Source organism: Balaenoptera physalus (assembly GCF_965194825.1).
Source record: "Balaenoptera physalus genome assembly, chromosome: 1".
Classification (NCBI taxonomy): domain Eukaryota; kingdom Metazoa; phylum Chordata; class Mammalia; order Artiodactyla; family Balaenopteridae; genus Balaenoptera; species Balaenoptera physalus.
This window is the reverse complement of record NC_138882.1, coordinates 15,451,774-15,473,885: the sequence shown is the minus strand read 5'-3', so window position 1 is coordinate 15,473,885 and position 22,112 is coordinate 15,451,774. Positions and strand designations below refer to the sequence as shown.

Sequence of the window (22,112 nt, the reverse complement as noted above, 5' to 3'; positions counted from 1 at the left end):
AGCCCAGCTAACAATTCCTTTTGGTAAATTTCAGAGTTTTAGTCAGGGTGTTTTTAACAAATGAGAATATTTTCACATTGATATTAATAGTAGACTGCTCTCAGGGTGCTTGTGCATTTATAGTTCAGTTGGTTTATTGTTATTTTCTTGTGTTTGTTTTATTGTCTTTGTAAAATGTAAATACACACCAAGAGAATGAGAGAGGGGGGAGATGGGGAGAGTCTTACTTAAAAAATAGTGTCGGGGTTTAATGAGAGAGAATTAGCGTTGTTCAGGTTCAATTTCCAAATCCTTAAGACTATTCCATTCTCTGCCACTCAACTTGGTACCACTGATTTCCATCATGAGCTGGATGCTACACTGACCTGAGACATCATAGATTTTTTAAATTGTTTTTGTAATATATTGCATCCCTTGGGTCGCAAGCTCTGAAAAGGCAAGGATCCTATCTGATCCAAGCTGTGTGTGTGTGTCTGAAATCACACAACATTAGGTAATACATTTAGCATGTGAAGAACAAGAAAAAACCATATTGTTTTCTTAATAATTCAAAACTCTGTTGTGATATTTGTGCTGCCATTGGTGAGGCGTCTTGGCCAAAGAATGACCTTCCAGCAATTGGCAGAAGTTTCCAAAAGGAAACTAAACTGTTCATTTTCTTCCAGGGAACAAGCCATCAAGCCCACCTGTTCGGGTTAGAACCCTTCACCACATATCACATTGGTGTTGTGGCCACAAACCAGGCAGGAGAAGTTTCAAGCCCCTGGACTCTTGTTCGAACCCTAGAATCTTCCCCCAGTGGACTGAGCTACTTTACAGTGGAGCAGAAAGAGAACGGCAGGGCATTGCTACTGCAGTGGTCAGAGCCTGTAAGAACCAATGGTGTGATTAAGGTAATGTCTACCCTGAATATGCGATCATGTTTGGTATTCCACAGATAAATAGATGAGCCCTGACATGCCATCAGGTCACTGTGGGAAAACTCCCTTCACAGTCTGGTTAATTCTTCCTGATAGTTCCTCCGGGCACTTAATCATAGATCAGAGAAAACTAGCTCACATGTGTTCAGCTTCCCATGAACCCAACGCTGTCTAAGCACTCTCTATGGATTATCTCATTTAATCCACACATCAGCCCTACTCTGTAGGTACCACTAAACCTCACTGGGCACATAAAGGCTAAATCACTGTCCGAGGCTAAATAACATTGCGACGATCGAATCAGGATTTGAAGCCAGGAAGTCACACCAAAACGGAACTCTAAATGACCATGTTCCTATTGCCTCCTGAATTGTCCTGCCCAGCTCTTTGCTTAAGCTTTGCCTAATTTGCACTTTGAGCAGAGCTCACTCAGCAGGAAACAGGAAGCCCCACGTGTCTGCTAAGTCCACGATGTCCCTACGTAGCCATGAGAAGCAGTGTTATTAATGCCACATCTAACCCCAGCTTCACCAGTCTGTGAAGGCCCAAATAAGGTTTCCATTATTATCCACATTTTGATGCTTTGAACCGTCACCCACATAAGAGGCAACATCGTCACCCTTCTGATGTTCTTCTCCAAGGCTGGTGGCAACTCAGCTGTCCATCTATTACTGCCTCTGCCTCTAGTCTCCTCTGGCCCTGGACCACCACTCAGGCCCTCATCAATCACCTCGTGCAGGCTGGGACTACAGAACTCCCACCCCCTGCAGATGCTGTAGACACTCTGCCTCTCCTTTACCACTCCCTCTCAAGGTGGCAAAGACTCCCCCACTAATTCCACATAGAACATCTAAGACTAAGCTGTGACTTTTGATAAACCTTCCCTGAAAACCCCATAGTGGGATGCTGGCAGGAAATTACCTACAGCAGTGACTTAGATCTGTAACTAGAGCTCACAGGTAGGCCCATCCTCATGGACCTCCCTGTAGGCTGCCTCACTGTCTGGTACGGTGGCCATCTCTCTGCCCACCTCCAGGTATGCTACAAGTAGCAGAAGCAAGCTGCTTTCTACCAGCCCCTGACATGTGACTGAGCCAGACTTTGCCTACTCTAGGACAGGATTCCTGAGCCTTAGGAACCATGGCCTTAAAATCCAAGCCTCAGCCCGAAGTTCCCCATCAGAGAAAAGAGTATCTCTTTCACACCCATCAAAGCACCCCTACTTGTGAGTGTTTATTTCCCATCCCAGTGTCTGCCTCTTCCTGGAATGATTGACAATAGAAATATCTACTCCTTCTACGTGCATTTGTGTTTCACCAAATATTTATTGAGGCTTCTACTAAGTGCCAGGCAATTATTCAGGAGCGAACAAGACAGGCAAGGTCCCTGCTGTCACAGACCTTGTGTGTGTGTGTGAATACATGAACAGTGGGGCTACAGAGAGGCAAACAAAAAGCTAGTACACAAACCAGAGAATTTCAGAGAGTGGTGAACGCTATAAAGAAAATTAAACAGAATAATGTAATTATGCCTGCTCGGGCTATTTTAGCATGGATGATCATTTGAATTGAGTTGACATTTGAGCTGAGCCCTGAATGACAAGACAGAGTCAGTCATGTGAAGATACGAGAGCAAAATGTTTGGACAAAGTGAACAGCAAATGCAAGGCCTGAAGCCAGGGATGAACTTGGTTTCTTCATATCAAGGGAAGAAAGCCAGTGTGGTTGAAGCTTGGGAGGGTTGGGGAGGAAAGATGATACTAGAAGAGATTCAAGGGATTGGTAAAAGGTGGATTGTGCTCAACCTTGTGGGCTGTGATCAGGAGCTTGGGATTTATTCTGAGTGTGATGAAAAACTACGGAAGGGTTTAGGCAAAGGAATAGGACAATCAAATTTGTTTTTCCAAATCACTCTGGCTCCTATGTAGGAAATGGGTTATAAGGAGACCAGTGGAGTTTGGAATCTGTTAAAGAAGTCAGGGTAGAATTGACTGTGGCTTGAATTAGAGTGGGAGTTGAGAAGGTCAAGAAATGTGAGTGGATTGGGGATGTATCCAGAAGGTAGAGATGACAAGATTTGTTAATGGACTGAATGTGATACATGAAGGAAAAGTAGTACTTCAGAATGACTTCTGGATTTTGGCCTTGAGTCATTGACTGGGAAGGGAAGGCTGGAAGATGTACAGGTTTGAGGGGATAAGTAGGCAGTTGGAAGTACAAGTCTAGAACACTCGAGAGAGTTCTTCATGAAGTTATATGTATTTGGAATTCATTAGCAAATGAGTAGTATTCAAACCCATGGGCCTGGAGGACATCACCTATGGAGAGAATATAACTAGAGATGAAGAGAGCCTGGGATCAAGCCCTGGGGAATACACAAATTTGGAGGTCAAGAGTATGGAGAGGAGCTGTCAAGGCACATGAGGTAGAAGGAAAAGTAGATGAGAGGGATGTCCCAGAAGGGAACAGAAAATGTGTCAATGGTGTTGAGAGATCCAGTAACATGAGGGCAGAGATGTGACCCTGTATTTGGAAACCAGGAGGTCACTGTGATCTTGACAAGAAAATCAAGTGTTGAAATGGGAAACCCGGTTGGGATGGTTTGAGGGAATAGGATGGCAACTCTTCAAAGAAGTATAGATGGAAAGAAAAAACAGAGAAATGGGGCAGGAGCCAGGGGACTGTGGTGTCAAGAAGTTTTATTCAAAAATCAGTGAAAGATCCTAGAGTACATTTAAATGCTAATGGAAATAACCCAGTAGAGGGAGATAAATCAGTGAAGCAAGAGATAATGAGAATAATTGCAAGAGTGAAATCTGTAGGAAGGAGGGGAGGACAGGACCCAGAGCTCAGGTGGACTTCAGTGGGGGCAGAGATACTTCATCCATAGGAAAAGGAAGGGAGGCAAATAGGGTACGTCTAGATTCACATGCATATGGCAGTGATAATCTATAACGTGAGAACATTTCTGTCTGACTGCCTCTACTTTCCTCAGTCAAATATGTAGTTATGTCAACAACCACCTGTGAGGGAGAGAAGGGGGTATTGGCCGTTAGTGGGGAAAGGAGAAGATATTTCTTACTTTGGAAAATGAGAGAGCAAACATATGGTTTTATAGTTGGTAATCATCTATTTAAAAGTTATGGTAAGAGATTTAAACTGAGACCAGTCAATATATTTGAGAGTTTTTCTCCAAACCCAGTTAGAAGCTAAGGTCCAGAGGGAGAGCTGAATTTAACACTAGTTAGAGATTTGCCAGGTGAATATGGGGGAGGGGACAGAGAGTCATAGAGACTTTCAAATTGATTGTGGAATCTAAGCTGACTTCAGAAAATACTCTATTCCCCTTCCCTCAGGGATATGATCTTGCCCTGAGACCCCAACAAGAAAATCACACCAAAATACAATAGTCCAACATAAATAGATTTCCAGATCTAGGCTATTTAATCTTAAATAACATTAAAGTATATCAACAATCCAGGAACAACCTGTGGGAAGATTTGCCTCTCAAGGGACTCTGGTATTTGTCCATCTCATCTTAAGAGACATAATCATAGGGTCACGACCATGTACAGGAAGGTCTCCTGTCTCTCAAGTACACTGAAGCGTGAAAAGATGGGGAACCATCATTCAAAAACATCTACATTCAAGTTAAGTTACTTCTCATCTTCCCCAAAGAACAAAGAATAATATGGGTTGGAAAATTGCTCTACATTTGTATCATGAGCGTTCGGATGGTTTTCCCTGGAACAAAAGAATACTTTGCTCCAAAGAAGCCATCTATTCTTCTATAACTGGTAAGAGAAAACAGGGTGGTTTTTCCATTTTCTGGTCATCAGTTTGTACCTATGTTTTTGTATACGTGTATAACATATATATGTACCTATGTACATGCATGTGTGCCCACACCAGACACTCACACATTTTTCCGCCCTGGCACCCCGGTACAAATGATTAAGCATTATAATTCCATTTCCCAGTAAATGCTGTGGCAATAGACAATGTGGATAGGCCCTATTTAGCCTACTCAGGGTGAAATCAGAAGCACTTAATTTTTATAAAATAGGGAATTTGAATACTATTCCCCACTTCTAAAAAATAAAAATGGGAGGAAACCCCGTGAGCACTCTTTAAGTCAACGAATTAATTTCAGTAACTCTTAGCTTTTAGATATATGCTTACATGATATCCAACCTTAAAAAAAGAAAAAGAAAAGATCACATTCCCAAAATTCATATCAGAATGCTTCTTCTGGGTTCAGATCATCAAGGTGAGGAATAGGGGGCAGAAGGGGTTAAAAGGGACAAAATAGTGACACCAAGAAATCATACGCTTTGTTTCCCATCTTCCTGCAGACATACAATGTCTTCAGTGATGGTGTCCTGGAGTACGCGGGCCTGAATCGTCAATTTCTCTTCCGACGCCTGGACCCCTTCACGCTCTACACGCTGACGCTGGAGGCCTGCACCAGGGCCGGCTGTGCACACTCGGCACCCCAGCCTCTGTGGACAGAAGAAGCCGCACCCCAGTCTCAGCTGGCTCCCACCATCCAGTCTGTGGGGTCCACCAGCGTTGAGCTGAGCTGGTCAGAGCCCGTTAACCCAAATGGAAAGATAATTCGCTATGAAGTGATTCGCAGATGCTTCAAGGGAAAAGCTTGGGGGAATCAGACAATCCAGGACGATGAGAAAATTGTTTTCACAGAATATAATACTGAAAGGAATACATTTATGTATAATGACACAGGTCTGCAGCCATGGATGCAGTGTGAATATAAAATCCGCACTTGGAATTCAGCAGGCCATACCTGCAGCTCTTGGAGTGTGGTAAGGACCAGGCAAGCACCTCCAGAAGGCCTCTCTCCACCTGAGATAGCCCAGGTATCTGTGAATCCCCCCAAACTGATGATTTCCTGGATCCCGCCAGCACAGCCTAATGGCGTTATCCAGTCCTATAGGCTTCAAAGGAACGAAGTGCTCTATCCTTTCAGCTTTGATGCTGTGACTTTCAATTATACTGATGAAGCGCTGCTTCCTTTTTCCACGTACAGGTATGTAGTCACAGCCTGCACCAGTGAGGGCTGTTCCACCAGCCCACCTACCAGCATCACAACCCTTGAGGCTGCCCCTGCAGGGGTCAGCCCTCCAGCTCTTTGGACCATCAGTGCCACTCAAATCAATGTATCTTGGTCACCGCCATCAATTCAAAATGGAGAGATCACTCAGTATTTACTCAGATTGGATGGTAAGGAGTACCTTGCTGGGCAGAACCTGTCCCTGTTGGTTTCCCACCTGCAGCCTTCCACGCAGTATAATCTCTCCCTAGTGGCCTGCACCAATGGAGGTTGCACAGCTAGTGTTGCAGAGTCTGCCTGGACAATGGAGGCCCCGCCACAGAACATGGACCCTCCAAGACTACAAGTCACGGGCTCAGAATCCATAGAAATCACCTGGAAACCGCCAGGAACCCCAAATGGCCAGATCAGAAGCTATGAACTTAGGAGGGATGGAACCATTGTCTATACCGGCCTGGAAACTCGCTATCATGATTTTACTCTCGCCCCAGGTGTGGAGTATGGCTACACAGTGATGGCCAACAACAGCCAAGGGGGTGTTTTGAGTCCACTTGTCAAAGATCGAACCAGCCCTTCAGCGCCTTCAGGGATGGAGCCTCCAAAATTGCTGGCCAAGGGCCCTCAGGAGATCTTAGTGAGCTGGGACCCCCCAGTAAGGACAAATGGTCATATCGTCAACTACACCCTCTTCATCCGTGAGCTGTTTGAAAGAGAAACAAAAATCGTACACATAAACACAACTCATAATTCTTTTGGTACACGGTCATTCATAGTAAACCAGCTGAAGCCATTTCACAGGTAGGTAACTGACTCTGGGTTTCCTGAGAACAAGCCACTGCCCCTTTCTATTGTGGGAGCCCTCGGTCAGTCCCAGTTTAGACTCTAACAGCAAGATGTGTGACATGCCCAAGCCCCATCCATTTAACCATCCAAGTGGGCTAACTACATCCTCATCCAGCCCAAACCTGCTTGATTACTTCTGGAGAGCAAAATTCTTGCAGGTGACATTTTGAGAGTCAGTTTTTTTAGAAATGTTTGCAATTCATCACAATGTCTGGAACCAAGTAGTGGAGAGATAGGGCCACTTCCCTGAGTCTGGTCCCTCCTGGAAACATGCTAGCCCCTGGTCAGTTCTGACAACCCCAATGTGGTTATCTAAACTAGGCTGTGAGGAAAAGGAGTATTATTTTAAAGAATGAAAAAAGGGGCCGTCCTTGAGAGCTATTGCCAGCCAGAGTTGGACTGATCCAAAATTTGTTCTGGGGCCAGCCCTCCTTATTGGATCCAGCACGTCTTCCAGGGATAATGAGGCTCCTCTGACTATTTCCCCAGCCCTTCAGTCAGCTCTGATCTCATGGTTTCTTGGGACGGCGCCACTTTGCCAGCTCCTGTTTCCTTAGTGGTCCCCTCTGAGCTCTCTGATGAGCAAGGGTGTGTGCTGTTTTCCACACAAAGGAATCTGACCACCAGCCCTCTTCCCATACCTTAAAGAATTGCTTGGCTTTTTTCCCCATCACGTTTTAACTAACATACATCCCCAGAGAGAAGAGTAATAAAGGACATTTTATTCTTAAAATTTAGTAAAATGAACAGAACCACTTTAAAAGAATTAAAGGCTGAGTGTTGATTACCAACCACCATTGATAAAATTCATCTATTATTGTAATGTACTGATGTGTAGATTAGATCTCTCCTATAATTATCTCTGATATATAGTGCTGTTGAAATGAAACATTCTCAGTCTTATGCATCTCCTAGTGACAATTATTTAGGGTTGCATTAAATATTAAACAGTAATTAAAACTTCCACAAGTATCTTCCATAGCTAATCCACATGCTCTGTGGGTTGGCTGTTATCTTACTCTGATGCAGGGCATAAAAAAGGCCCATGTTAGCTGCAGAGCTGTACATTTTATCCCGGCTTCCTCTTTACCTGACTGGTACTTGCACGTTTTAAAGATCATATCAGCTTGCTCCCTTCCAAAACTCTTATTCAAAAAGATTTCTAGGGGAAAAAAAAGTTTCTGGATGTGAGAGGGGCACTTTTCCCAGGTTGAAAAAAGGAAGTCTGATTTTTCTGAGAAACTTAGCCATGGGATTTAAGGCAATGAGAGATGTCCCTTCCCTGTCCACTCTCATCGAAGATGTAAGTGACATTAATGACTTAGAATATCAACGGAATATTACTCAGCCATAAATAAGAATGAAAATTTTGTCATTTGCAACAATATGAGTAGAGCTGGAGGGTATTATGCTTAGTGAAATAAGTCAGACAGAGAAAGACAAATACTGTATGTATTCGCTTATATGTGGAATTTGAAAAATAAAACAAATGAATGGATATAACAAAAGAGAAACCGACAGTTACAGAGAATAAACTAGTGTTACCAGTGAGGAGAGGAGGAGGGGAGGGCAAGACAGGTGAGGGGGATTAAGACATACAAACTACTGGGTATAAAATAAATAAGGTATGTGCATGTAATGTACAGCACAGGGAATATAGCCAATATTTTATAATAACTTTATATAGAGTATAAACAATAAAAACATCAAATCACACACACACAAATAAAACCAGAATATGACTTCTATATGAAGTTGGGATTCATGTCGTTTGGGGTTTTTCCAGCAGATTAATGTTTACTGAGTACTGCAAATTATTGTGCCCTCCTTGGGGTACCCCCCAGATGGTCAGTAGGAAGAAGGATCCTGAGAATACCCTAAGAAGCAGGAGGAATCTGACCCAGAATTTTAAAACCACCAGAGATAATCCAGAAAACAAATAATCCAGGTGTGGAAAATCAAAACTGACTTCTCAGAATCGCTTAGAAGGCAGATCTGCCATTCACAGCTGTGGATCTGTTCACCAATAAACTGGCAGCCCATCGTGGTGAAAATGGGCATGGGAGGAGAGGGAGGGAAGGGGAAGCAGAAAAGGGAACTGGCAAACTCCCCAAAGGGAGAGAGAGGTGTAATTAAGAAGAGGGGAAGGGGAACAGAAAGAAAGCGAGGAAGTGGGCAGAAGGCAGTGATTATCTGGAAGAGAGAAAGCAGAAAGTAGAAGAGGGAAAAGGCTGGAAGCAAAGGAAATAAAGGGAGAAAGGGAGGTGGTTGGGGCTTGAGGGGAAATTCAGGGTATCATATCATAAAAATTAAGGGCATGGAAAAGAGGGGGAAAGCGCTTATTTGCAGCCATAGGCACTTAAGACTAACAAAAGCCCCTTTTGTTGGAAGGGAAAAGTCCCTGTTATGTAAATAGACCTTTCCCAGTGGCAGGAGACCCAGCTATGAAGCAAAACATAATTGATTGGTTGAGTTTAACTGGATGGTGATAAGGTGTCTCCATGATTGATAATCTGGTGTGTAGCTGGATTAACTTTGGCCCCAGAAGTTCCCCATGTGGTGTAAGGGAGCCTGTTTTAAGATGTCAGGTATCAGGTGAGGGGATTTATTACCACAGAGACCTTGACTCCATGACGTTCCTTCCTGACCTGGAAACGTTCCTGGGGAATCATTTAGCTCCAGCTGCAGAGAGAGGAGGAGCCCAGGGTTGCTGAAAACTCGTTCAAACTCCCAAGATCTGTATTCTCCCTCGCTGTGTTAAGGAACTCTACAGAGTACCAGAATTTTCCTGCTGGAGAGCATCTTGAAAGTGTACTGATTCTATACATTCCTGTTTAGGGAAGAATCGTGCCCACCCTTTCCAGACAGGTGAGTATCTTTCTTTAGTTTGGAAAGCCAGGAGGCTTGAAAATGTTCTAAAATTTCCGTGGAAACATGACTTTGTTGTCCTTGAAAAGGGTTCGTTGTAGGTAAGAATAAATATAAACGTATCTGTCTTTTTGTCAGAAAACACTTGGTCTTTTAAAGATTCTTCCCACAAAAATCGACTTTGCCAATAATGGGTCATTTCTGCCTTGTGTCCTGAAGGTATGAAGTTCGAATTCAAGCCTGCACCAGGCTGGGATGTGCCTCAGGTGACTGGACATCCATACGGACCCCTGAGGTTGCACCTCGGAAGCAACCGCCTCCACATCTAGAGGTACAGATGGCTCCAGGGGGGTTCCAGCCCACGGTTTCCCTTCTGTGGACAGGACCACTCCAGCCAAATGGACAAGTTTTATATTATGAATTGTACAGAAGACAAACAGCAACTCAGCCTGGAAAATCAAACCCAGTGCTAACCTATAATGGAAGCTCAAGCTCTTTTATGGACATGGAACTATCGCCTTTCACAGAGTATGAATACCAGGTAAGAAATGTGTGTTACCAACAACTCACACTGAGATGGGTGTGGGTACACATCAGCGTCTGTCTGGAAAAAAATTGCTTGCAATCTAAAAAGCCACTTAAAGAAACATGGGACTTATGTAGTTTAATAATATTCTTTTAAAAAAAAATTTAAGCAGTAAATGAGGGAGGAAAGGCCGTATTCATTTGCCTTCATTTTCTTGGTTCTTGATCTGTGTGATTTAGGCTTGTTATTCCTATGCAGATTTCTGGTGAAATATTTGCATTTCTTATTAATGAAGTGGTTTCTACCATTAAGCTGCTCTCTCAGTGTTGCCTTGGCTGGAAACACTCCTTATGAAAAGATCACTTTGAAAATAACTCAGGAATTGTACTGCGAGAAAATAAAATCTAATGGGCAAGCATCTCCAGCCCCTGTGCTCAAGAAAGACATAGACTGCTGAGAAAAGTCTAGAGGAAAACAACTAACCTGTGCATGGAGATGAAGTAAGTTTTGTAGGAGGACAGCCTAAAAAAGAGGACTTTGCATATCCCTAAGAAGTCAGGAATTAAGAACACTATTCTGAAGGTATTTTGAAATCAATAGAAGACTTCCATTAGGTTTGTTTTGCTTTGCCATCTAGGTGCATTTGCAGTTTTCTTGTAACTAGCAGCTCCAGTTCCTGTGGGGGAATGATTCCTCCACCCCGTGCTCAGGCTTGGTTGGGAGTGTCAATCAATGTGTCAGGCTGTCACCTAGCCAAGTGTTGGGCACCCGAGTGCTGCTCTGCCCCTCAGACTTGCCTGGGGCCTGATCTTCAGCAAAGTGACTCAGAATTTTAAAAGGTGGGGCTAAGTCCTGATAAAATATCTCTAACATCAATCCAAAAGCTTTTCTTATCCTCACCATTTCCAAGCCTGGTTCCTCAACTGTTCTTTTAATTACATATATAGTTGTCCCTCGGTATCCAAGGGGGGTTGTTTCCAGGACCCCTGCAGATACCAGAATCCTCAGATGCTCAAGTATCTTGTATAAAATGGTATAGTATTTGCATATAACCTACGCACATCTTCCCCTATACTTTAATTCATCTCTAGATTATTCATAATACCTAATACAATGTAAGTGCCACGTAAATAGCTGTAAATACAATGGAAACGCTATGTCAGTAGTTGCAGGCATGCAGCAAATTCAAATTTTGCTTTTTGGAACTTTCTGGAATCCTTTTTTCAAATATTTTTGATCCACAGTTGGTTGAATCCATGGATACAGAAGTCATGGAGAAGGAGGGCTGACTGTACCCCCAATAAATTCCCTTTTGCTTAAGTCAGGACCAGCTTCTTTTGCTTGCAGTTTCAAAGGAAACTTCCTGAATGATGCAAGCACCACGTGCCAGGCACAAGACCAAGTGCAATTTTGTAGAAGAGGAAACTGAACCTTGAAAAGCTTACCATAACCAGAAATAATAAGATCACGAAGTCACCAGGCATATGGTGACCAAATCAATGAGGACGGTTATTAGAGGTAACAGTTTAAATGTGAAAGGAATATGTTTTAGGCCAGCAGTGTACAGGACAAATTTCCCAATGAAGTTAGTAAGAATTGAAAATATAAACTGATTCTTGAATGGTTTGGAGAAATACATAGATATAAATCCATAATCCGTTGTTTGCAATTCCAAATCTAAAAATCTCTTTAAAAGAAGTTGTTGGGTTTTTTTTCCTCTCTTTTTGTTTTTGGCCAAGTTGCGCGGTTTGTGGGATCTTAGTTCCCCGACCATGGATCGAACCCAAGCCCACGGCAGTGAAAACGCCACATCCTAACCACTGGACCGCCAGGGAATTCCCAAAAACAAGTTTTTATCTAGGTTTGGTACAACTCATTCAGCAGCAAAACCCAATCTAAACAAACCAGACTACTTACAGCATTTATTTATCTCATTTAATATGAATAGTTATATATTTTGCTACAGAAGTATTGTATTCTATTACAAGGGCATTCTGCGGTTATTACAAAATATACAGTATACGCATTTTATTAACTTTCCCAAATCTGAAAAAATAAAAAATTATTTAAAAACACTTCAGGTCCCAAGGGTTTAGGGTGAGGATTGTGGTTTATGTCATGAAGGAACAAAATACCTTTTGATGACACAGTTGGAGAAAGAATACTGTTAGAAACAGCCAGAACCTATGTGGCCATCCTTTTGTTCTTTATCATTATCTTTACAGAAAAGTATCAAGTTATCAAAGACCCTTCTATTCTCAATTATCTAGTCCCCTTTATGAATAAAAGTGCACCTTTGTAAGAGAGTTGGATGGAATCAGCATGAAATATTTGACCTCTAACTAGACAAAACTAAGTGACCTGTGGATACTGAAAGCAAACCAGTGATTGTAGCTTCTTTGGCATCATACTGTGTCATTGGGTTAAACAATTGGCCATATCATCTGTAAAGTCTTACCTAAGTTTTCTAAGGAATGGTAAACTCCAAGCATGTGTCTTAGCTCTGTCAGTTTTCTTACTGTTGGAGCACGGAGAGAATGAAAAGTGCCCACCAAACTGAGAAGGTACCTGGAGACCAAAAATTGAGGCAAGCAGCTCCATATAATCAATGGATCCATTTATTATACTTACGCACAGGGTGGGATTGAGCGGACAATAATCGAGAAACACTGGCAGCTGCACTCTGCACCATCAAGGGACCAATGGGACAGTTTTATAGTTAACCTAGGGTAGGGGGTACATGCTTGGAAACAGGACGTGCATTCCAAAGTCAAGATTTATGAATCGGTAACTAGTTTTGTGGGCACTGGGAACACGTCAGTGAAGGTCTTCATCGTTGTTTGGGGACTAACAGAGCATAGAGGCCACCTGGTCCTAATGATTATTAAAGAATATCTACTAACTACAAAGCCCTTGAGGCAGAGGAGTGATTCACTGCACAGTTCAGTCCTGGGTAGGGTCAATGGAAGGCCAGGAGGAAACGTACGAACCCAATATGGCATCCGTGACGCTAACAGCTATACACTCACCAGAAGCTAAGGACGGCCAGTTACCAGGGGACCCACATTTCAGAGGGGAGACAAGTTAAGGACCTCAGGCTATGCTGTCTCTTTTGTAACTGTTACTATCAGCCCTGTGTCAAGCTCCTCCTCCATACTCACATCACCCAAACGAAATTACTTAATTTGGTTTTCACAACAGACTGAACTCAAATTTGCATTTACTAGCTAATCCCATGTTGTTACAACATAAGAAGGATAGAGAGCAGAAGGAAAAAAAAAAAAATCTAGCCTATCAGCCCCAAAACCAAGATCTTACAGGAAATATTTCGAAAAATATAGATTAAATGCTGAAATAAATGAACTAAAATATTGGATGTATTTAGCCTGTGCAAATGCTAGGTCTTTATAGATCCTGAGTTATCTTCCAGAAGTCATTTAGGAAGTAATGTACTATAAGAATTGATTTCCTTTTAACAAAAGAACATTTTGTCTTTGAGATGAATTTGAATTGCTCTCAAACCTGTCTGAGGGTTACTTTATCTGCAGGCTGCTTTTCAGAAAACACCTTTATTGTCCTAGAGTCATTGGTTCACCCACCATATCTGTGATTTGACCCTCCTACAGAGGATTGTGTTTTTGAGATAATCCATATATTCGTAGGGGATGAAAACAAAGAACTGAGAAACTGCCCAGAGATGGAAACCTATTCATCAGAAGGATGGTCAGGACCCATGGTCGGGTAGGTGGCCATCCACGTGGTGTGCCTGGAGGGTGTCAGATGTCCCTCCCCACACCCCACTACCTGGCCCTACGTCATTGTACTCATTTCCGGTTTTGAGTTAAATCATTGAAGGTAGCTTCCAAACGTTCCCTATGTTATTGAATGGGGGAGGGTGTCCTGTTGCTCGCGGCTAACAAAATCAATTACATACAAATGTAAATAAAACGGAAAGGTGCCTTTAATCAGAATGCCGGCCATCTGGGGATGGTGGACTTAGTGTCCCCCAAAAACCACCTCCGAAGATTCTGCTCTGCCATGAAAGCTTTTAAAGGGAAGCAGAGAAGTAATCTCAGTTAATCATTGACATAAGGGGTCAGAGTCTCCGCCATCCCCCACTGCACACAGTTTGTTTGGGAGATTACTGAAGGGGAAGGTAGGGAAGAGATCTGGTCATCTGTTAGTTACTTATTCTTCATTTCTACTTCTTTGATCTATGGAAGATGAGTTAGGCCAGGTATTGTGTGATTAAAAGATTTGAAAGGTGTGCTTGGGCCAGAGATGAGTAGAGCACGGGGGTGCCTGGTTTAAAAGTTAGTTACAATATAGCTTTGCTAAAGTGACAAGAAAAAGGGCTTCTTGCTGAGGGCGGTTTCCTGCAAAGAGCTGCTTACAAATCCCCACTTGTCAGACATCATTCCGTTTCTGTGGGATTAGGGGCAGAGGTCTATCTTCCGTAACTTTTTCATGCTGACATAGGCACCATATTCATTTTTTTTCTTAATTAATTTTTACTGGAGTATAGTTGCTTTACAATGTTGTGTTAGCTTCTGCTGTATAACAAAGTGAACCAGCTATATGTATACATATATCCCCTCTTTTTCGGATTTCCTTCCCGTTTAGGTCACCACAGAGCATTGAGTAGAGTTCCCTGTGCTATACAGTAGGTTCTCATTAGTTATCTATTTTATACATAGTATCGATAGTGTATATATGTCAAGCCCAGTCTCCCAAATCATCCCCCCCTTCCCCCCTTGGTGTCCATACATTTAGGCACCGTATTTTCAGAGTGGAAGATGTCAACATGGGTCTGTAGCATCTCTTTGCTGACAATTTTAGTTGTCTGCTTACATATACGGGCAGAGCAAGCTACAATTATTTTGATGCCCACAAAGATATAGATTATTATGAGCAATAATGTTAATCCCATTGTCTTGGGGCCAGTTCTTGGAATTGTGCTAGCCATAGATTCAGTACTGCTCAAGATGGAGCAGTTATGTCATGGCTACAGTCTGGTCATCATGCAGTTAGCTTTTTTCCTCTGGTGGCAGTTACAGTATCTATAAAACAACTCAGGAATGTGCATCAGACACTGAGTCTATGACTCTCTTGGCCTCATCATTAACTGCTCGGTTTTGTAGTTGGAGGGGTAAGGAGGCCCTGCAGGATTCTGCTCGGTTCCACCTAGTCTAAATTAATTCATCAATCTGATGACCAATGATAGCGCTCTGGGGAAAAGAAATACAGCGTGGATAAATTCTGATAAACAGGAGGGTCAAGAAATACCTGGAGAAAGAGATTCTTACTGAGAGAGGGGAGAATCATTTGCTACAGAAGATCTTGGAGGCAAGGACCAGCAGATGTCACCTCACAATGACTCACACATCAGTATGGGAACCGGCATGTTTGAAGGTGGGCAGAAGCTGTGTGATTTTACAAGCACCTTCTAAGTTTTCAGTGATATACCTCAAAATTGAACGCCCTAAGGGTAGTCGCTCTTGGTGTTTATAGTACAAAAGGATTGCCCAAAGAGTGCATTCAAAATGCAGATGCAGCGGGGTGGGATGGCAATTCCCAGAAATCTGCATTTTTAACCAGCAGCTTAGGTGGTCCACAACCTACTTTTTTGAGAAATACTGTCCCGGAGGGTACAGCGATGTTGCTATGCTACTTAAGCCTGATTTTCTGGTGCCGCTTTCCTAAATCAGGGTTCTCAGCCCTGACTGCACATTAGAATCACCTGGGGAACTTTAACAACATTCTCGATGCCAAGGCCCCATCCGCCTGTAGTTCTGCTTATGGGGTGGGTCCAGGCATCAGTGCATTTCAAAAGGTCCCTAGGTGATTCTAATGTACAGCCAGGGTTGAGAATCACACAGTCCTAAACCATCGTAAACTGATTGCCTAAGTAAGTGAAGCCAGCTCCCCTCAAGTGCCTAATTTACATGATGATAATTGATGACCAACCTATTTACCTTGGTCTGTCCATGGCTTTCCTGAATCAGAGTCGTATTTATTTTGGTATGAAACTGGAAAGGTAGACAGAATATATTACCTGCTAAGCTCATGTCTTCGATTAATCAAATAATTTCTTTGACTCTTCCTCCTGGATTTTATTTGATTTTGGTTTTCGTTGCTTCATTTTGTTTTGTTTCTCACTTGGGAGGCCTGGATTTTGGTTGGAAGAGTAACTTTCACCATCATTTAAAACAGGAACTTTCTAGTTTTGATCCATTTCAACACAGCTTCTACAATTCTGGGATTCTGAAGGATCAGCTTTCATAAAACGAGTAAAGATCTGAAATTGAAATCACAGAAATTTGGAATTTTTACAAAAATATTTCACAAGGATGAATAGGCTGGCTTTGCAGAGTGATGCAGTGCGGGGTCTCATCAGAGAAGAAACATTTGTGAATTTCAGATATAATTTTATTTACCAAAATCCTATTTTCGAACAACTCTATAAATGTGTGATTCATACATAAATGAGGTGCACCTTTACTAAATGAAATTCTTCCCATGCACAGACCTTTTCGTTAAATGAAGATTACAGGCTTGCTGTGCTACAGAATACACATCCAGCAGAGCTTTTTATTCACAGACAGTACTCATTTCTATTATCAACCCTCTCAAAATTGGGGTATACTAATATATATGATATAAAGCTCCAAGTTCTGTGTGGGGAAGTTCCTAATTGTTCAGCAAGCAGATTAAGACAGTAGTCTCTGCAGGTTTCAGAGAGGGACCGGGGTGTGAGTCTGCTTTTATAAGAAGCTTCAGTTTTGACCTGCGGGGAGAGAGCTGAGGCCGCCGAGCAGTGCTCAGTAATTGTGCATTCATATTCATACTCTCGCTGAAGGCGGTGACTCACCACGGATTTGCTCGGGCCTCCATGGCCCCCCTTTCATTGAATCCTGCTGTCAGTGACTTAATCCGTTTTCCTGAAACTGCCCCACTTTGACAGATTTTTTTCGATAAGCACCCACGCACACCCAGAGTCTCCGAAGGCTTCTGGGGCCTCCCCGGGACTGGACCACTGAGACCCGACAAGTCAGCCTTGGAGGAAACCCCATGTGTGACTCACTCGAGTGTGGGTCTGATCTCGGGGCTGCTGCTACGGCAGCTGCCCAGGACAGCAGCCTGCTACTTACTAACAGACCAACGCTGGCCCCGAACAATTCAGTCTGAAGGTTCACGCGGGAGAGGACGGAGGAATGGTTGGAGGGCAGACAGTCAAGTGGGTCCTTTCTGTTCCTGCCAAAAGCAGCTGTGTGGCGACTCCAGGAGGGGACAGCGGAGACGTTCTCTGTGCCAGCCCCACGAAAGGCTGCAAGAGTGTGCACGACAAGCTAGAAAGGAGAAGCAGAAAAGACAGCAGCTTTTAGTCCTTTCCCCCTATTTCTGGATCCTTGAGTAAATTAACCTCCTTCAGCCTTTCCTCACCTGGAAATAGTTCACTTCAGGGCTAGATTCTGGGGGCATAAGTGAGGGTCATCTACAACCATACGCTTTTAAAAATTCTCATCAAACATTGGCTTCTCTTGATTGGCCTTGGTGATCTATGATTTGTAAAATCTCACAGAATATTTTCTGACCCTAAGCAATTTGATTTTCTAACAGTATTTAGTTTTACGTTGTATCAAAGCAAGCGACTATATAAACAACAAGGTCCTACTGTATAGCACAGGGAACTATGTTCAATGCCATATGGTAAACCATAATGGAAAAGAATATGAAAAAGAACACATATATGTGTAACTGAGTCACTTGGCGGTACAGCAGAAATGAACACAACATTGGAAATCAACTGTACTTCGATAAAATTTTTTTTATAAAAAACAAGTGAGGATATGAGACCAGCTTCATACACTAATAATCGTGTCATTATCCAGCACCAAAATGGATATATGGAAGGATCAATAGCGGTGTTTCTGAAACCTAATTTATTTATGTACTAATAAATTTATCGAATGAATTAGAAGTATATTATAAAATGTAAATAAATAATAAACCTAATTTTTTTAGTTTACTAAATAAGAGTCCCACTTAGGCCCTTGAGAAAATCTACATCATCAGTAAGGTGTCAGAACTATTTCACTCCAAGTGATAGAAAGCCAACTTTCCCTTAAACGGAAGAGAATTGTTTCTGCTCACCTGTCTGGGAAAGGGACTAAAGAAGTTCCTTGAAACCAAGGAAAAGGTGCAAACACTTCTTTCTCTCTCAAGAATCCCTCTGGGAGCCTGAGATGCAGGATTTGATACTGTTGGATTCATTCCTTCTCTCCTTCCTTCACCTCAGGTTGCCTTGATTTGGCTTCATTTTTTCTTTTTTTACATCTTTATTAGATTATAATTGCTTTACAGTGTTGTGTTTGTTTCTGCTGTACAACAAAGTGAATCTGCTATACGTATACATATATCCCCATATCCCCTCCCACTTGAGCCTCCCTCCCACCCTCCCTATCCCACCCCTCTAGGTGGTCACAAAGCACCAAGCTGATCTCCCTGTGCTATATAGCAGCTTCCCACTAGCTACCTATTTTACACATGGTAGTGTATATATGTCAATGCTACTCTATCAATTTGTCCCATCCTCCCCTTCCCCACCTATGTCCACAAGTCCATTCTCTTCATCTGCGTCTCTATTCCTGCTCTGCCACTAGGTTTATCAGTACCATTTTTCTAGATTCCATATATATGCATTAATATATGGTATTTATTTTTCTCTTTCTGACTTACTTCACTCTGTATGACAGACTCTAGGTCCATCCACATCACTACAAATGACTCAATTTTGTTCCTTTCTATGGCTGGGTAATATTCCATTGTATATATGTGCCACATCTTCTTTATCCATTCATCTGTCGATAGACATTTTAGTTGCTTCCATGTCCTGGTTATTGTAAGTAGTGCTGCCTCATTCTATACCAGACTCTCTCCAGGCATCGGAGAAAATCACTACCCCAGCACTGCGTGATTCCAACCTTCTCTGTGCTTTGGTTTCCTTGTCTTTAAAATGTCGATAGGAGCACCACCGTACTCCTGGGCTCGCTTTGGGACGAAATGTGTTGCTATGTGAATGTGCTTAGGACAGTACCTCATACATAGAGGCTATTCAACTAGCATAATAATGACAGGTATTATTATTATTACCCTCCCACCTCAGAGTGGAAAGAGGACTTCTGTCATCCAATATCCATAAACCAACCAACGGCAGGACTCTTACTGACATCCTAGCACCATGTACGTTCCTGTGAGCAAGAGAATAAGGGACCATGATTGATAGGCCTGGGCATAGGGCCCCCTCCTTCAGTTAGGGTTTCATGGGTATGTGGGAAACACCTTCAGCCAGAAACCAGAGCTGCCCCCGCATACTGCACACATCAGCCGTGCTACTGTGAAGTCGTTAGAATCCTGATTTTCTTTCTCATTTGATGCTCACAACCATTCTGTTCTCCAGATGAAAAAACTGAGTGAAAATCATGCAGTTTGGGCAAGATACTTAATTTCTTATAGCCTCACTTGCTCATTAAAAAATGGGTATATTGGGGACTTCGCTGGCTGTTCAGTGGTTAAGACTTCGCCTTCCAATGCAGGGGGTGCAGGTTCGATCCCTGGTCGGGGAGCTAAGATTCCACATGCCTCACAGCCAAAAAACCAAACTATAAAACAGAAGCAATAGTGTAACAAATTCAATAAAGGCTCTAAACATGGTCCACATCAAAAAAAAAATCTTTTAAAAAAAAGGGTGTATTATGAGAACTAAGAAATTTTGTGTGTCCAGCAGGATACCTGCTACACAGTAGGGCCACCTCCCCACTCTACCCTCAGCCTCTCACTAAATAAAAGAAGGAGGTGCATTCTTCCAAGAGGGAAAAGAGCCAGGTTAACAAAATTCTTATGCCACTCACAGTCATTAATCCGGTGTTAGAATGTAAACATCTCTAACCAGGAGCACAGTTGGCTCTGAAGGTGTGATGCCCCTTTGATGAGACAGTTCAGCCTTTCTGGTCCTTGCTACTCTCTTCCCAGGAAAAGAAGAACTTGCCCATGTTCCCACGGCTAAGATTCTCTTGAACTCTGATAGTCTGATTCTACATTTCTGTGACTGGCAACTTGCTTCAGATTGCTTGTTTTCTCTTGCCATCACCCTTAACTCATTCCTTTCCTAAGAGTCTTTTGGTATCATATTTAGAGAAAATTCATAGAGCATGTTTGCTGTTTGGCTTTGGGCTTGCATTTAATCAGGTATGAATCCCCCTAATGTATTTCTGACCGGCACGGAGGCTGTTGTCTGGTTAGTTTCTCCTACGCGATCTAAGCTGCTCCCACCCACAACTCCCACAGCTCAAGGTTTTAAATGATTTATTGATATTGGCTGACTCAAGCCGTGCATGCATTCTAACACCTTAGAGCCTGAGCGCCACAGCTTAGACTGAAGGCCATCAGGACATTTCGTGAATGGAAATCTGAATTCTGGCACTCGGGCCAGGGACCATGTCCTTTTTGGCCATCAGGTCTTTGGTTGCAACAGGAGGTCATCTCTACCTGTGGGTGTGTGAGGGCACACAGGAGCACGTCTGTTCTTTTTCTGTCCCTCATGGCATCCCCTAGGGCTCTACTCCTAAGCCCCTTTTGTCAGCAATCTCTACGTTGCCTTTGAGACAAGTTACTCGTCTGAAGATGGGTTGCTTCTCACCTTCCTGTTGACCCAACTCACTTAAGCCATGATTGATCCTCCTGTCTCTGTGTTGGAAGCTGTGTTTGCTGGACATAAAACATTCAATGCAACCAAATTTCCTCCAAGTGAATGTAGGTAATGTAGAATTCCAACCTGCCCTCATGGCTTTTCACAAACGGTTCCTACTTAGCAAGGTAGCCATAAAAATGATGGTTCTCCAAAGTCACCTGAAACTTAGGAAAGGGTGGGACATGTTTTCCTTCTTTCCCTTTATCCTCTAAGTTGAGGATTTAATAACTTGTAGTTATTAAGCAGCCATCAAGTTCAGAGTGTATGTCTAGTTGCTAGGATTGGCTCAAGAGGCTAAAAACCATGGACTCTACCCCTCAGGGGCTTAAAGTTTAGTTGATAAGACAAAGAAACACACCCATGAACAATGTATTCGTAAAAACATATGGATAGTAGTGTAAGCTGTGAACAGAGAGATCTGAATGATGGCACGACAGACCTAGGGAGAAACAGACAACTCCTCATCTTCAGGGACAGCCCGGTCCCCACACCAAACTCTCCTGGACATTCTCATTCCACTCTCTGGCCAGATGGTCTTGAGGAGCATGGGTGGTTCCTTGATATTAAAGATGAGAATCATTCCATAGAGACGTGAGGAGGGACTATTTCTCTATTTCTGCAGTCTCACAAAAAATGCTCTTCCAAATCTCTCCACCCTTATGAGCAAATGCATCTCTCAGCCTACACACTGTTATTGGTACCTTGGAAGGGTTCAAAATGTTCTCCCCTCCAGCAGTCAGAATCTCAGCAGGAAGCAGTATACTCAAAAGGGCATTTAAAGAGAATGTAATGAAAAGACTTTATGGAGGTATGGGGAGGATTAAGAGAATCAACAAGAGATATGAACGTATTCTGGGACTAGTCATAGCCAGAAGCCATTACCTCTAGACCTAAAAGGACAAGAGGAGGAAGCTGTTTCCGGAACCCAGTAAATGCTATAGCCAGTGGGGTGGGGCTGCCATGTAGAAGCTGTGCCCATAGAGAAGGAACGCAGCCTGTTGCCAAACTAAGATGCCAAAGAGAGAGAGAAGGAGAAAACAAAACCTTTCTCCTTCTTTTGTAAAGCAGTTTGCAGAACCAGCTTCGCGGGCTACGGAGCGTAGCAGGGAAGGGCAGAGAATGGATCTGGGAA

The 22,112-nt window shown here is 42.9% G+C and overlaps 1 protein-coding gene across 2 annotated transcripts in view; it reads left to right on the top strand.

Annotated features, from left to right (window-relative positions):
* The window catches only part of USH2A (usherin), a 794,931-nt gene that overhangs the window by 706,947 nt on the left and 65,872 nt on the right, over nucleotides 1-22,112 (top strand). For both annotated transcript variants that reach the window (XM_082428283.1, XM_082428282.1), the window contains exons 61-63: nucleotides 666-893; nucleotides 5,275-6,791; nucleotides 9,924-10,245. In XM_082428283.1, the coding sequence (XP_082284409.1) occupies nucleotides 666-893; nucleotides 5,275-6,791; nucleotides 9,924-10,245 (2,067 nt within the window). The remainder of the gene's footprint in view (nucleotides 1-665; nucleotides 894-5,274; nucleotides 6,792-9,923; nucleotides 10,246-22,112) is intronic.